Below are 17022 nucleotides of genomic sequence, written 5' to 3' on the forward strand. Positions count from 1 at the left end.
GCTAAAAGTTGCTTAGATCACCTTTCGTTCCCATTCTGACATTCAGTTTGGAGTTCAGGAGATTGTCTAGACCTGGAGGACACCCCTAAATGCATTGAAGCAGCTGCCATGTGATTGGTTGATTAGATAATTGCATTAACGAGAAATCTTACAGGTGTTCCTAATAATCCTTTATGTGAGTGTATATGTATATGTGTGTAATAACTCCCAAAATATGCGTACATATACAGCTGCAATATGAAGCTCTTGAATGTTGGAACACAGGTACTTTTTCAGAAGCTAAAATAGCTTAACAGCAAACATTGAAATATGCAGTTTATTTATAGGAGTCTCTTCTAAATATAAATATGCATTGTCTTTACATTCAGCGATTTAAAGTAATTTCTTTTTCAGCAAATGGTAAAATATTGATTTACATAATAAATTATGGTCTAACCGACATGTGATCATGGAATTCAACATTTATAGTTGGATATGGTCTTGATGAAGAGGTATCGGACAGCTTCTAAGTGTAGGATGCGTGTCTCATAACTTCTTGAAGGGACACACTTTTTCAGTATCAAAGGATATCCTGAGTAAAAGCATCTCAGTCATGACGCAAACCTCAAAACTATTAGCTCCACATCAAAAATGATCTACAATGTTCCTTCACTGTCTCTGTACATGTAGCATCAAGGACTTACAGAGGTGTGCATTTGAAGAGAAAAAGTGCATATTCACATATCCAAATCTGTGCTTATGTAAGGTAGGCCACCCACCTAAGCAATGTCTTCAGAAAGAATATTTCTTACAGTAATCATAACCAATGTCAAAAGTGCCTTTTGATCTAGAGTGAGTGCATCGTCCCTCCGCTCTATACTTCATCCAAGATCCAGTGACTGTCCTTTCTCACTTCTCTTTACAGCAGCCCTTCGTCAGGGCTTCATGTTCCTGTCAGGGCAGCACAAATAATAGCCCAGTAAGGAGAAGGTGGCTGCTTTAACCACGTCACAGTCTGTGTTTGGCCTTCAGAATCCATCATATCTGATCTGAGTCATCCGTGTTGGCTGTGGCTAGAAGCTGGCGTGTGTCCTTTCTTCATCAGGGACATAGATGCCATCATAAATTCACTGTAAACATTTCTCTTCTGTTTATCAGCAACGTATGCAGTTGCAAACTTTGAAAGGCTCTTTCATTTCTTTCTGGTCAGCAGAAAAAAAACATTTAAAGAAATGTATCTACCCTCTCCTCATATGTATATGTAGTAAATATTTATCCTTTTTTTGTAGGCCATGAAAACAGAATACATATATAAAACTTAATGGCACTATGCTCTAAGAAGCGACACTCCGTTCAGCCCGATGTTCATCACATGACGTAATATGTGACATGGTTCCTGCAGATGTCCATCGCTGTGATGTTGGTGTCTTCATTTAGTCCATCAACCGGTGGAGAATCTCAGTCTTTTTATGTGTTTGCAATACAACTGGCAACATGGATCTAGCAGCACTGGAAGTGGAGTCAAAGGCCAGCTTGGCTGGTCCAATGGAGTGTGGCGATTGTCTTGTGATTGGGAGGAGGAAATGAAGGTTGTAAAGTTGCTCTTTTCACTGTTGGGGAGAAGAGAGAAAAGAGTGATTAATCGTGGTTTAGGCCTAAATGTGAACGAGCAAAACATACATAATGATAACCAACATTAACTTTAAAATACCTTATGAGGACAAAACAATATGTGACAGTGAACTGAAATAACAAATGGAGAATGTGGTGGAAAAAAGTACACTCTTATTGTAAATATTTTTATTTGATTTTATTTTGTAAAGTTAAGTCTTCTAATGTCAGTCATATAATCAATTATAATCAAGAAATGACTTATTATACTTTTAGATATAGATTTTTTTTTACAGGGCCCACACATATGTTCACTTTTCTTTTTAAGTAACCTACGTTTAGCAAGATGCACTATTGATCATGCATCAATATGGGTGTTTATTCAATACACATTGTGTTTTAATTAAGTGTATCATGTTTAAGCACAATTTAGGCCCAGCAGTCTCGGAGAGGAGGCTTTTCTCTCCGTGTCAGAGAGACAGGAAGTGCAGGTTGAAAGCTATCTTTAGTTTGAACACTGATGAAGTTAGGAGATGTGAGTGAGCTGACGTAGACTCACCAAGTAGACATCGAGAACAGATCCGTCATCGCGGTCTATGTCCACATCCATGGTGCTCTGCTCTGAAGTGAGGCAGATAGCGCTGTCCTCCAGGGTAAACGTGGAGCTGGATGCAATGTCATCTCTGAAACAGAAAAATGGATCTTCATATTACAATTTTTTAAGATCACTATGACAATTTTTTCAATACTTTTAACAACTATCCTAAACTCTTAACACAGTGAGCACACCATCTGTCTGTGTAGGCTATACATGTAACACATTTCTTGTTGCTTTGACACAAATTGCATACAGTTAACACAAATTTAAATTTTACAAAAAAGCTCACCCAAGACCAAAACAATGGAGATGTACTGCCAAATTCACAAATGCTTTCACACTGTATGTCAGAACAGATAACATCATGTTCTAAACCTAACTTATAGGCTAAAGTGAAAGTGAACAGCTGTTCACAAATAAACACAAATATATCCCCTGCATTTTATTCCAATGTTACGGAGAAACAGCTGATTGAAGTTATGCAAATATATCAATCACAGCTGATTCCCATCTAGGAAACACACTCAGGTGTTGAGGTTCTTTCAGTCGCATAACCATATGTTACTGTAGTACATACAGTAAAAGAGGACCTATTTGGGCTGATTTTGTGTGGAAAAGGAACAATAAAGATGAACACAAAGAAAGTAAGAAAAATTCCTGCACGAGGGAGAGGAAGACGAGTACCAGGACAATTCTGTCTCTGTCTTCTATTTTTCATAAACCGTACATTCTATAAAGCTAATGATGACTGTGATGGGTCATTCATTTTTTGTATTGAATTTCTGCAGCAAAGGAACCAAAATGCATACATTTACTAAACCCAACGAAACAAAAATGGAGAGAGGCTTCAAGAGAAACTGCAGTGTAAAACACAATTTATGATCAATACAAGAGAATTGTTGTATTTTGAAAATTAGTGTTAGAGTTCAGTTTTCAGTGTCTGATTTTTGGTTCAATCTGGTTTTGCCAATTGTGTGTTGTAGATGTGTTGGTGCCTTAAGAGTTTAGGAAAGTTGTTAAAAGTATTGGAAAAAAATTGTCACAGCAATTGTATTGTAGCAAGTTTATTGTCTGGGTCAAGGGCAGTTAAAGTAAAGCAGCTGTCTAAACAGTGCTTGGAAACTGATGACAAACATACTCTCCAGAAACAAATCACACACTATTGCAGAGACTCTGACATCAAAGAGATGAACCGACCGCCGGCAGGATGGGAAACCTGTCTGGTGCCGGGCCAGTGGAGGCCTCAGCTCAGAGAGGCTCATAGTCTCACAAATGTCTTGGAGGAAATGAAGAAAATCTCTTTAAAAGTGACCACAAAGTCAAAATGAGACCCTTGCTGGGAGAGTATGTACCGCAAATGCACACACAGCATAAGAGATCAAAACAAAACTTGCTTAACTTTAAGTCATTTTGATTTCAGCAAGCTTTTTCACAAGCTTTTCTAGATCTCAAGATCTAGATCTCAATTAAACTAAAAAAGGCATAAAACTTGCATTATACAAATACAAGTACTTCAATAATGAAATAGAGTGCGCTGTGAGATTGCATACACACATCTTATGTATGTCTTTAAATGTAGCTTGGCCACCAGGAGCCTGAGTGCAATGTTGTTCATCCTCTCTTTCGTTTATGTTCAACCACCAGGGGGCAACTTGAAGGTTGTTTTCCTTGTCTGACATCAGTTGACTCCCTGATAAATACAGGAATGTGTTTTACCCTTTTATGACATGTGATTAACTACTTATTGTGTTCAAAGTCAAAATGAAAGCGTGGTAGGGAGGGCAGCAGAGGAGTACAGTCGTAGAGATAGATGGATTGATAAAGAGGTACAGGTAAATAACAGCTTTAATACAACCCTACTGTGACACATCACAACACAAGGTGTTAACAGGCAGACCAGCTGTCAGCCAGGGATTATTGTTGGTGGATATACAGTCACCGCTGCACACGATTGTCCTCTTTTGTCACAGTCTTTCCGCAGCATAATGGCACGGAGTATGGCCGCGTCAAAGCCGCTGTTTAAATATTTATGAAAGCAGTTGACAGAACAATGTCAGCGCAGCAGCAGGTGACTGATGAAGGGACAGGACCGGGCAAGTCGCACAATAGAGCCTCAGAGAGCAAGCTGAACCTGACACCGCTGGACAGGAGGAGAGGTGAAAGATGGGAAAGAGGACGAATGAAACGGTCCTTAACAGCCAGTCCACACAATATAGTGTAATAAAAGTAGTGTAGGTGTAATAAAACCTGTTTATCTAATACGTGGATTATTAGTGCAGTAACATTTTTTTTTATCAGATTTTGCAATATAATATGAGGTAATACATAACTTGTAAAGGTCTTCAACTATGAGTCAAATGATGCTGTTAAGAGTTGGTGAATGTTGAAAATGTCTTTATTAGGAGTAACCCCTTGAGATGCAGCATCTCGTTTTCGAGGGGGTCCTTAACAATAAATAAATAAACAGTACAATCATAATTAGACACAACTAAATGAAAACAGACACAAAAAACAAACATAATCAGGCAGTCATAATCAAGTTTGAGGCAGAGTAAGATTGAAACTGGATATTCATAATATTAGAAGAGGTGTTATCATGGTATCATAGAGGATTATGGACAGGTACAGTTGGTACTGTAATAGGAAAACAGGGCATTTTTGAAGGAGTGGAGAGATAGAATGGATCGAATGTTTACAGGTAGATTATTCCAATCTGAGGGGGCTTTAAACCTAAAGGCTTTCTTAGCTGTAGCGAAAGTTACAGCAGGGACAGAAAAAAAGAATTGTGTAGAGTGTAGTAGGTAGAGGAAAAGGGTACCATAAGCTGTTTAAGATAACTAGGGTAATTGAAATTGCAACCAATGCTGAGGTCTTCTTATTGAGGGTGATGGTAGAGCAAGTTTTTCATACATAATACAATGACGAGTTGTGAAAGGACATCCAAGAACAAATCTATAGATTCTGTTCTAAACAACGTTGAGAGGAAGCAGATTAGTGCTGGGTGCAACCTGATCAGCATAGTCCCTTATTGGTAAGATAAGTTGTTGCACAAGTTTCTTTCTAACAGTAAGAGAGAAGCATTTTCTAAAGCGGTAGAGAACACTAATACCAAAGCTGATTCTTTTTAAAATATAATCAATCTGATACTTAAATGAGAGCTCAGAGTCTAGCAAAAGTCCAAGGTAGTTGGTGTGTTCAGCTTTTTGCAATGAACTACCTTCAGAACAATTACACATGTGTGACCTTTTAATTTGGCTTGAATGAAATAAGGTCAAGCCAACCAAGGCTTTCCAAAGTGAAAACAGATATTCCTTTTCAGGGAAAGATTTGTGTAGTACCTCTGGAGTATTTTGTCCTTCCCACCATCACACCACTTATCCTTTGACTGTAGTGTCCATTCTGTATGTTGTGTATTTGTATTGAATGTTGCCAAGCCAGCTGAGTCACCTGCTCCATAGTCTCGCTTTGCCAGACCATCCACACGCTGCGGAGCGGAGGAGGGTCCGGCAAGTCCACACAGCATTCCGGGATGGGAGATAAACAAGCTCTGGTTTATTGGCATTTCTTTAAACCAATCCCCATCGTCATGGGCAGCGCTAAGCTCCGCACTGAGCCACTGTAAAATAGTTGTGCGAGAGAAAACTCAGATTGGACATATAGTCTAGCTAGCTGTCTGGATTTACCCTGCAGAGATCTGAGGAGCAGTTAGCCATAGTCCTCAGAAATCCACAAGAGTTTAAAATTCCAACACAAAGGAAACGGACATCAGCGAAAATACATGCATCCGGCGGAATTTCCTGTGGCACCGGAGCAATCCCGGAAGTGGAACGTCAAGGATATAGACTACCTGCTCCATGACACACTTCAACAATAAGACCATGTGATGTACAGTAAGAGCACAGGTGACGATAATATCAAAGTGTGTGCTTGTGTGTATGTGTGTGTTGGCCGTGGAAAATTGACATGCATCCCTTCCCTTTTATACACAGTCAACTTGCATCATGGTTTTAAGGTGATATACAACATGTTCCATCCCAAAATCAACACAGAGTGTTACGATATAATGAAAGCAACCAGAAAAGGGAAACCAAGTAGAAACCGTACCTCTCATCTGTTTGGTTGTTTACGCTGACGAAGATGGAGGAGGTGGAGATGGTTCCCATTGAGGAGCCCTCGTAGAAGGACGGGTTGGCAGGGACCAGATCGGGACGCAGGTACGAGCCGAACACAGCTGAGGATAAAATATTCACATGGATGTGGTATCAGTAAAAAAAATCTTATATTTTCGTCTTACCCTTACGGTCTGGTAAACGCCAACTCTCAAACTCCAGGCCTCCAGTTTGTAACGCAGATTTTTTTTCCCCTAAATGTGTAGTCTCCAAGCCCAACCCGAGATTAGGCTTCTCACTTTTGTGAAAGCTCCTCCGGATCCGCACAGACAATTTTTTTTTTTCACAGGCTGAGTAGTACTCGTGATGAGTAAACTGAACTTTATTTGGAAAAAAATCGGTGGAGTTCTCCTTTAAATGAGAAGAAACATCAACCAACACTGACATCCACGGTCATAATTTCTTGGAAGATCAAGAAATGCCCCATTAGTCGATCAATATGATCAATATTGTTTTATATAGCTGTGGATCATCCACCAGAGGAAAGGAGAAAGAGTTGTTTATGGAATTCCTTTGTGCTTTCCGTTGTGGAAAGTTTCAACAAGCTTAAAGGAATACGGCACCGTTTGTTGAAATAGGGCTTATCACGGTCTACCCTGGCTGTAGATAGGTGGGCAAATGCATTTTTTGTCTCAGTGCAAGTAATTAGGTTGTTTTTTTGTCTTTTGTTGGCTCACTTTTACTCACAACATGCTAACCGGCAACATAGGATTCCATTCACTACGCTAAGCTAACTAGTGGCGGCGCTGCCGGTGTTGCCACCGGACTAAAACAATGCATGCACAAAAAATGCGTTGGCCCACCCATCTACAGCTAGGGGAGACCGTGATAAGCCCTATTTCAACAAACGGTGGCGTATCCCTTTAAAGACTGAGTTAAGGCAGGGCATGAGAATTTGATTAAAGTTAATTGATTAAATGATTCCAATAAAACTGACATATATTTCCGAGTATCAGCTCCACAGAGTAAAACCAATTTTCTCCTTCCTCTTTGAGACTGATTTAGTAACCGTAAAGAAAGAGTCAGGAAGTGTAACAAATCAAATTGCTTTATAGTATGTTGCGTCACAGCTGGAGACACTGGTGGGAGAGCACTGGGTTGTAAAGAGAAAGAAGACATGACTTCTCTTTCCGCTCACCCCTGGTTCTTCACCACACAAAGGTCAGATGTTGCTGTTGCTGAATGTGTGCATCATTGCAGACACTTTCACCCTGTCTCAAACGGCTGATTCACATACTTTCTTGTACTGGGGTCAGATTAGGATCACAAGAGTGAGTTCAGGATAACACAGCTAAAACGACACACTCTTTTTTTTTACACATGCCCTATGGACACACGTGCAAATTCGGTATCTGATGGGCTGCTAATAACAAGGTAGCCTCTGTTTTCTCTCCATCAAGGCCAAAGAGGGTATCAAGTAGCAACAGGCAGAGAGACATGTTGAGGATAGTGGTAAAATGGCAAGTGCATTTATGATATAATCGTTTAGGTTTTCCTAAAAAGTTGTTGTTTTGTGTACCTTGTGTGTCCAAACTGGCCAGGCTGCATGCTCCTCCCAGCCTGTCCCTCCTGTCCTCCTCGTTCCTCTCATCTGCCTGCGATGAAAGGATCTCCTGTGAGCACGACTTCAGAGCCGGGATGGACGTACGAGTCCTCTTTGAAGGGGAGAATCGAAGTGCTGCAGAGCAAAAAGGATGGAGCAAGTGAGGGAAAGAAAAGAAAGAGACAGAGACAAATATTCAGGGAAGCAGAGGCAGAAAGAGTAAGAGGGGGAGATAATTGGAGAAGATAGCGGAAAAAGATTATTCTGACTGAAGCAATGTTCAAACACAGTGAAACTCCAATGCTCTGCCTCCAAAATTAGCAGGGAAGTCATTAGACTGTTAAAATGCACAATGACGATTACACAAGTGTCCCCTAAACCATCCTCATTTTGCCTCACAAGCAAGGCATGAAATTAAATCCTCTCCTGTCATCTCCCTCTGACAGGACTTGGCGATGGTTAATAGCACGGCTAAGTCCCCAAAACTTTGCATCAGCTCTGTTAATTTCCACAGGGGGACCTGCATGGTTGCATAACAATGGTACTATAGTTGATCTTAATGACAAGTTCCAAAACTACTTCCTGGCTTTATTTACAGCCCAGCCCACATCAAGCTTTTTTAAATCCATCTTGGTGGTTTTTAATGTTCTGTTGTTCCTGGATTGCCAAACAACAAACTCAATCTGTTTTGAATGACCTAGCCACATGATTGCTTACACATAACCAACACGAAGTCCTTCATTTTAAAGAATTCATTCTGAAATTGAATCAAAGCTCTCATTTCTACACATAATGGACCATGTGCCTCAAACGTTAACTATAGAAGACAATAACAGGCAAGAACAGATAATGCTCTGGGTGATCAGGAGGACAATACAAGGAAACAATATAGCAGTTACTTTAAGTGAATTACCACCAATCTAATTATGTTACAGTGACACACAAATTCCCAGCAGTAGACAATAAAAACTGCCTACAGATTGACTCTTCGTATCAGGCCAAGATTGACTCTTCGTATCAGGCCAGGATGTCCTACTTCCCATTGCTGCCCCTTCTCTTTGGTTTGTTTTTGCATGTGGGCTGCTTTTCCCTCCCTCTGTGTGACGATGATTAACCTGCAGACTTACGCTGAGTCTTCCTGAAGACACGCGTGCTCATGAACTTGAGGAAGCGGCTGGCATAAAATCCAGGCCGGTGCACCGAGACGGAGTCCTGAGGACAGGCAGAGAAAATGCAGGGCTTTTATCAGACAGCCACTAGCAGACGTATGTAGAGTATGCGACCAAATAAAAGGCTCATTCATGAAAGCAGCAGTGTCAGATATGAGCAGGCTATCAACTTACACCATCGTACACCAGGGCTTTCCATGAGTGTTCCAATTTTTTTATGAACCTGGGGAGAAACAAAACAAGAAGAAGCCTTGTCACAAATGTATCCATTTACCCAAAAACACCCCCCTTATGCTTGATCAAACCTGGGAAACTTCCCTCTTGGCACAACACAAACTCAGGTTTTCAGCATTTAGGCAGAAAATACATCAAAGTTGAAAATAATGTAACCTTATCCTTGAGGGAAGCAAGCAGGATATGTGGAGACAAATTGGGACTATTCATCCTTCCTCCCTGACCCGACCTCACCTCGCCCACTCTGTGTGCATTTAATGCCTCGACCAACCAGGATGACATACTGTAGATTTACGTGATGCTTTTAAATTTCCACCAGTTTGAAAAGCCAATGAGCCAAAAGGCTTTCTCCTATGTCACCCGACGCTTTTGCTCTCAGGAAGAAAGAAAAAAAATCAATGGGTAAATAAAGAAGATTTATAGAACGCTGTGTCCATTTAAATCATGTTGGGTAGAGAAAAAGTCCTTTTAGGAGTGAGCTAAAGTGGCTTTCCATCAATGCAGGGTGATAATTTAACATTAAGAGGTCCTGTTGTAGGGCAGACATCAATTGAAGCAGTTACTCTGAGAGTCATGCCATGCCGTCATACTCCTTAGTCAGTCCTTAGCTATTCATGCACATTCCCTCCTAATTGTCACATCTTTATTGGCTGTTGATGAGACATTTTACTTCCCAGAAACGGAGACATTTTTGCAGATCATACGGTCAGATATAAATGAGTTTTGTGGTCCCAAAAGTCAACAGATCCAATCAGTTATAATAAGAAAGGACAAGTATTAGAAACATAAAATAACAGCAGGTTTATATAATCTCATAAAGATCAGTACCTGTATGACTGTAGAATATCTATGATACCCAGGAAGATGAACAGCTTTTCTTCTTTGTGTGTTTTGGCAGGGATCCCACCCATCCTAAGAAAGGGTAAAAACACACCAGCAGTCAGAGAACAGCCACTGTTCTTCTTCTGCAATACTTGAAACACTGCACAAATGTTGGAAAAAGAGGCACGTACAGTATTTACATTCATAAGTATTGCTGTAAATACGCTAAACAGTGGCTGTGTTTGTATTTTGGTAGCTATGGTTATATTAGAGCCTGACTGTGTGTACACTGAGTGTGCCTGTGTCTGTGTGAGCTATGAGCACAGCTGTATAACTGTGTCTGTGAGAGAAAAGATAGAGATTATGACACAGACAGAGACAGAGTGTGTATGCCCAAATATGTGTGCATAATATGTGTGTTTTCTCCAAGCTGAACCGACTCACGTGTCGTCAGTGGTGAGGGCTTCTGCAGCCTTGCCGTCTCCCTGGATGGACTCCATGGCCGTGGAGTAAAGCACTCGCTGACCCACAGGTCTCCTCCCGTCGCCCCCTGCTTGGCCTGGCTCACCCCCCTCTCTCTGGCTCTGGTCCAGGACGTGCACACCCAGCAGCAGGCTGTAGTCCATGATCTTAAAACTCTCCAGCACCTACGGCAAGTTACAAGACATGGAGTTGTTACAAGAAGAATCCTTAGCATTCAGCATGTCAATGAAAGCGGATCTCTGTCAACCTTATTTTAATTGTTTAAACACACTAATGAGTTAACGGCAGAAATACCAGATCTGGATCACATGAGCTCAAAACTGTCTGCCAAACTTTTATAAAGTCTACAGACATTTGACTCTTGCTGCTGACAAACAGGCCAGCCGGATCGTAAAAACAAGATATTTCACGTTCTATGACTTGTTTGAACACTGAATTAATTATTCTCCTGACTTCGCCTTCAGCTCAAAGACGGTAAATATAGCGAGATTATGAAATGTTTTGAAAAACACCTGGGTTTCCTTTCCAAAAACATTTTCATCACGAGTTTCAGCGCCTCAAAGGCCTTGCGCTCGCTAAAGGAAATCTCTGTGTAAACCAGTTTTGAGCTAAATAAATAAGGGGTTTCTCTACAGTGAGCCAAGTGTTACACATTGACCTTTAAGAGCCTTTGGCCCAGTTTCCCAGAGGTTGGGCGTCTTCATGTCTCCTTGTGCTCGAGTGTAGCAGTTATGGCAAGACAAGGGTAGAGAAAGAGCTTGATCTGGGAATAGGATCAGGGTCACTGCCAGGTAGCCAGGCTTATCTTACTGTATGATCTACTGTAGACTGGGGGAAAAAACAGTTACTGTATTGGTTTATAATTCCTGACTTGAATAATTAAGGGTATACAATGATGTGGCAAAGAAAGCATGAGTTATCAGAAAGGGAGAGGTGAAAGGTATTTTCTGAGAATCCTAGATCTCTTGATAAACCCTCTGTCATATAGCTTTAATGTGTTTATCTATTCTGTACTGATGAAAAGCCACAAAGAGGAAGTGTAGAAGTTAGGGAAAGCCAGGCTTGAGAAGAACCTGCCAAAAACACAACATAGTGACAAGCCTGATAAAAAGTTCATCATTATTGTCTTGGGCATTTTCACTTACATTCCATTCCTAAGCCTAATAGGATTGGAAGCAAAAAAAAAAAAAAAAGAAAAACTACTGATATAATCAAAGAGAGCCATGACCCAGAATCCAGAGAAAACTGGTCTATTTCTGTTAAGAATGTGAGACCAATGTTTTGAAGTTGACCTAAAATTTATATCTCCCTAGATATAGATTTAATGACCGACTCAAACACTGGGGCTTTTGTCTGAACTTTGCCTTTTACATATCAACAATTTGCATCCTTTCACTAGAACTCCCACAGCCTATTCAAACTGCAGCCATTTTGCATAGAGCCACACACAACAGGCTGCCTACAGAAGGCCATTACGGTGTGTCCGGACCCCAGCTTTCCCAGGCAAACAATCAAATCATCACAGCAGAGAGAAAACCACTGCATTTCTGTGGTTGTTCGCGCAAAAGATTTTCTTTGGATTTTGAAAAATAATGTATGTATAGGCAGAGAAAAATAGTCAATAATCACTCATGTGGAGAGGAATACTACTTAGAGGCAATAGCTGCCAAGTGTGGCTTTCTCCCCTGCCCTCTGCTCTCATTTCAAATACAGTTTTTTCACAGTGAATGGGCTAATCCTTGTCTCAGCATCCCCTGATTTTAACAAATCTCTGATGTTTCTCAGTGTATTCCACCCTGAAGCCCTCCTCCACCCATCTAGGGCTGTAGAGCTCCCCATAGTGTTCACTGGCATGCCCCACTTTGCAGTGACACTAATATACAGCAAGCTTTCTTAAATCTGAGTCTGCCTTCTCAATAGACAGAACACAGAGTCTCTTATACTACTTTATGTAGCCCTGCTGGATCACTCACCCCAAGTATACGTTGACTGTGAGTTACAATCTCAGGAATATTCCTGCTAAAGTATCTATAATTAATTAATACAACTTGCTACCCATGACACAACATATCAGATTAGAGACAAGTGGCTTTTCATATACATAGACTTGATAAATGACTGTCTTATCGTCGTATTTTGACATATTTTTTTCTTCTTCTGTTCCTGATGTTCCTGAACTTGCTCCAAAAGCAACACCTCTTGTCTCTAATAGTATTCATTCGAATAGGAATCAAAGTATGCTGTTTCACATTTATTAACAAGACAAGACATCACCATGGGCTTGTGAAAATTAAAAAGCAGTTTATCACAATTTTTTGAAATTTTATAGACCAAGAAATTAGTCGATTAATATGGAAAATAATCAGCAGGTTATTCGAAAATGGAAAATAATTATTAGTTTCAGACCTGTGTAATTACCAGGTTTAGCCATGTGTAGTGAATGTGGTAAAGGACCCTGTTGAAGCCTTACTGACTTCTGACTGCAAGGTCAGGGCCTTGGTTTTTAGCTGCTGAGAGTGAGAGAAACCATTGTTGTCACAGGATCCCATGGTTGAGAAGAGGGGGAGCCATACAGTAAATGGTTGTTTATGATTGGCTACACTGGCTGCTATGCAACCCATTATTGTCCAAGAATGCATGCCTTCATTGTCTGAATCATTATTTCTGCATTTGTTTGTGTGTGCAATCAAAGGACTCCTATTTCACAAATTCTCAAACAGAATTAAGACGGTACGTAGATGTCATTTGGCTTGGGTTGTCCTAGGGCTGGGCGATATGGACCAAAAGTCATATCCCGATATATTTTGGCTGAATATCGATATACGATATATATCCCGATATTTTTTTCCGCAAAGTGAGAGCAGTTCAGTCAAAGTCAAAGCCAAATATGACATGTCACATGTAGTTTCATAGAAACCGGCTATTTCAGTGAACAGTTGCAAAATCAAATGAATAAATAATAAACAGGTTTCTTCACCTTGTTCATGATTAAATGCTCAGCTGTTCAAATAACAATATAATGTAAACATAAATACTGTATAACAACAGGAGTACCTTTTTTTTTTTAAATCAAAGCTCCATAAGGTGCACATTTAAATAAAAAAAATATCTTAAATAAAAATAGCCTATAAAATAACAGAGGCCAAGTTCAGAAAATGACATCACTTTACTGTAATGCAGCCTTTAAAACCAGGAAAAGACACTTATGGTCATATCACGATATTCCGATATCCAAAATCTAAGACGATATCTAGTCTCATATCACGATATCGATATAATATCGATATATCGCCCAGCCCTAGGTTGTCCCCAACATGACAAGGTCTCAACTGTCAACTGTGCTGTGAACAACACTGTCTCAACAGCTTTCCATCTTCATCAGCATCACTATCATCCTTATGTCTGTATCAAATCACAAACTCACAGCCAGCACCAGAACGGTACAAACACACACTCACGCTCCAATAAACCCGCTCTGTCTCACTCTCTCTGTACAGTTACAGTCCAACATGAATTATTAATGCCTTCTGTTGTTTTGGCATTTGGGGAGTATCAGGGGAGCTGCAGAGTAATGAAGAGAGTAGACTTAAAAAGGAAGAAAGCGTACCCTGTTGCCCTGGCAGTGTCCCACATAGCAGAAATATCGGATTCCCTCAAATACATTGCTCATCCTCCTCTTTGTCTCATCACTTTCTGCTTCAACTCAACTCTGACCTCCAACACTCACATCAAACACTCAAAGCACCATAAAAATAGCAAATATTTATTTTTCACCACATGTACTTTCACTGGACAACAATCCCCTTCCACTTCCTCATTCTCCGCACAGGCAGTCCCTCACCCCCTGTTGCTTAGCTTCTGCCAACCCCCTCCTCTGTGTTTTGGTCCGCAGCCTCTCCTGGGGTGAAGGGGTTAGCTGCTTACTCATGGAAATGGACAACAATTTTGCTTAGAGGGCACTTTGCTTCCCACTCAGGAGGCGAGCGCAGGAAGCCAGGACAATAACAAAACTGTACTCCACAGTTGCTGCTCAACTGTCTCACTTCCATAGATACAGACATACACACCACACCATAGACTTTATACATGCTTTATACATGCCTGTACATGCACAAATAGCGGGTAGACAGTACATGTCCTGGGTCCATTGGGGCAAGGTTGTAAATGCGGATGTGCGGTTATGTAAAGGAAGCACTGCCATTCTGGCTGCAATCTGCCTAAGAAAACATTAAAAAGAAAACAGAGGACATCGACAAAGTAAGCATATTGGTTAATGATGATGAGAAGGGCCATAACCTGAGGAGATCACTTGAAATGCCTTTGTATTTCTGGTAATCTTTCTCTAAACATCACATGACCAGGTTTGTGCAAAAGCTTGTGATCGAGATACTGTTTTAATTAAAGGGTGGGAAAGCAACAGTTGTTCACACCTGTTCAAACAGCTTTTCTGGAATCCACCTTCCCAGAGAAACACTAAACCACAAACTAGTGTAGCAGAACCAGAAGATTTACCCTAATGAAAGTCATGTCATTTCATGTACAGTGTAACATTTGCTTTTCAACAACACACAGGAGAGCCAAGGAGAGAAGAGTGCTCTGTTGCTGAACAAGCTTATACCACAGCATCACACTGCTCATTACCGCTAACTCAATTCCATGTGCCATCAGTCACAGATTGGCGATAAAACTTTTAAGTTAAGGCTGGTGTAATGGAAGTAATTAAGATGATAGCTGAATAGTGTCATGCAGAGTTGCCAGGTCTGTCAGGTCCAGCAGGAGGTCTTTCCTTCTGGTCTCTGGGTCCAAACCTACAGTAATATCTTGGTCAGAGTCCAGGTTGAATGTCAGAGTGTGGACCCCATGGAGAAGCGGTGTGTGTGTGTGTGTGTGTGTGTGTGTGTGTGTGTGTGTGTGTGTGTGTGTGTGTGTGTGTGTGTGTGTGTGTGTGTGTGTGTGTGTGTGTGTGTGTGTGTATGTGTGTGTGTGGTGCAGTTACTGTATGTCAACCAGAACAAATAGGATTACAACACAGGGGGCTTTAAACCCCATCATTAACCTGCCACTGTAAGGGTAAAACACATTAAATCAGTGTCTGGAAGTCACATTGTCATCGCCCATAAAGCTATCCCAAGTGGCCATCCACCTTGTCTGCATAAGGAGCAACATGGTAGGAATGTCACTGCACAATTATATATATATATATATTTTGCTGAGTAACCAACCCAAAAGCATTATTGCATAGTTTGACAATCCAATGATTTACTGTTAATCAGTCCATCTGCAGATTTATTTGACATTTAGCACATAACTCTGTGGTCTAGGAGCCACAGTATCTCAGTTGTTGCTATTTTAGAGGCAGAGGACAAGCAAATCAGCAATTCAGCTCTTATGTTCTGGTTCTTTTGATTTTTAAAGCATGGAGGCTAATTCCTTGCATTATAATTGTGGTGCGCAAACATGTCAGCAAAATCTGAAAAATATATTGTACATGGTTCTTCAGTCTCTCTCTCTTTTGTTTGCTGTAGTCTATTTTTATACTTCTAAAAGCAGTGAAATACTTAAACTCCAACGATCCAGGAGACAGTCTCCTGGGCGTCTGCATTAAAATAGAGAAGAATGCATGTCTTTCGATTAGAGGACTATCTTTGGATAGAGCTCCGAGTCTCTCACGCTACCAGGATCATGTCTTAATCACATTCAGTGTTTGGAGAGCTGTCATGTACTGAAACATTGCAGCGCAGAGATGGGAAAACAGAGCCCAGGGCAAATTGAGAGCTTAGACTGAACACACAGTGGAAATACAATGCAGTCCTATTGGTAAACACATGGCAAATTAAAATGTTCCAAATATTTTTTCCATCTTTCCCTCATTGCCCTGAACTAGTATACAATGTGTTTTGATTGATAGAGCTGCATGTGTTTGAGCTTCCATTCCCAGGTTAAAAAGAAATCTGCTCTAAGCTCTGATATGGCACAAGATGTAATGTCCATGTGGAACTGCACCACAGGTCAAAATGTTTAGCAAAGGAATGAAGGCATGAGAATTCAACAAAAATGGAAAGGGAAAGTATTCTGATAATGAAACAAAAATGACATGATCCATAGGGTTGGGTACCGAAACTCGGTGCCAATAGGGAACCGGTGCCGACGTAAACGGTAGTAACGAGACCGAATAAGAAAGAAAGTTTCGGTGCCTCATTTCGGTACCTGACTTTACACTACACCTGACAGCATGTAACGTTAGCCTACCTTTAGCTAGCAGCTGGATTAATCACGGTTAAAATGCTGACAGCTAACGTTAAACAGTGTAAAGTGTGACTGTATTTCACTGTGGAGGACTTCAACAGCGGGATGTAACAGTCTGCTCTGCAGCGCAGCAGCTGCCGTTGTCGCAATTCATAGATATACAGTATG

The 17022-nt window shown here is 40.8% G+C and overlaps 1 protein-coding gene across 3 annotated transcripts in view; it reads right to left on the reverse strand.

Annotated features, from left to right (window-relative positions):
- Positions 1-298: 298 nt before the first annotated feature.
- pip5k1bb (phosphatidylinositol-4-phosphate 5-kinase, type I, beta b) overlaps positions 299-17022 on the reverse strand; it is a 40035-nt gene continuing 23311 nt past the window's right edge. For all 3 annotated transcript variants that reach the window (XM_028578908.1, XM_028578910.1, XM_028578909.1), the window contains exons 8-15: positions 10570-10772; positions 10132-10215; positions 9244-9292; positions 9028-9112; positions 7877-8035; positions 6293-6419; positions 2150-2273; positions 299-1589 (exon numbers count right to left, since the gene is read on the reverse strand). In XM_028578908.1, the coding sequence (XP_028434709.1) occupies positions 1587-1589; positions 2150-2273; positions 6293-6419; positions 7877-8035; positions 9028-9112; positions 9244-9292; positions 10132-10215; positions 10570-10772 (834 nt within the window). In that variant the 3' untranslated portion in view covers positions 299-1586. The remainder of the gene's footprint in view (positions 1590-2149; positions 2274-6292; positions 6420-7876; positions 8036-9027; positions 9113-9243; positions 9293-10131; positions 10216-10569; positions 10773-17022) is intronic.

This window comes from Perca flavescens, chromosome 5 (assembly GCF_004354835.1).
Source record: "Perca flavescens isolate YP-PL-M2 chromosome 5, PFLA_1.0, whole genome shotgun sequence".
Taxonomy (NCBI): Eukaryota; Metazoa; Chordata; class Actinopteri; order Perciformes; family Percidae; genus Perca; species Perca flavescens.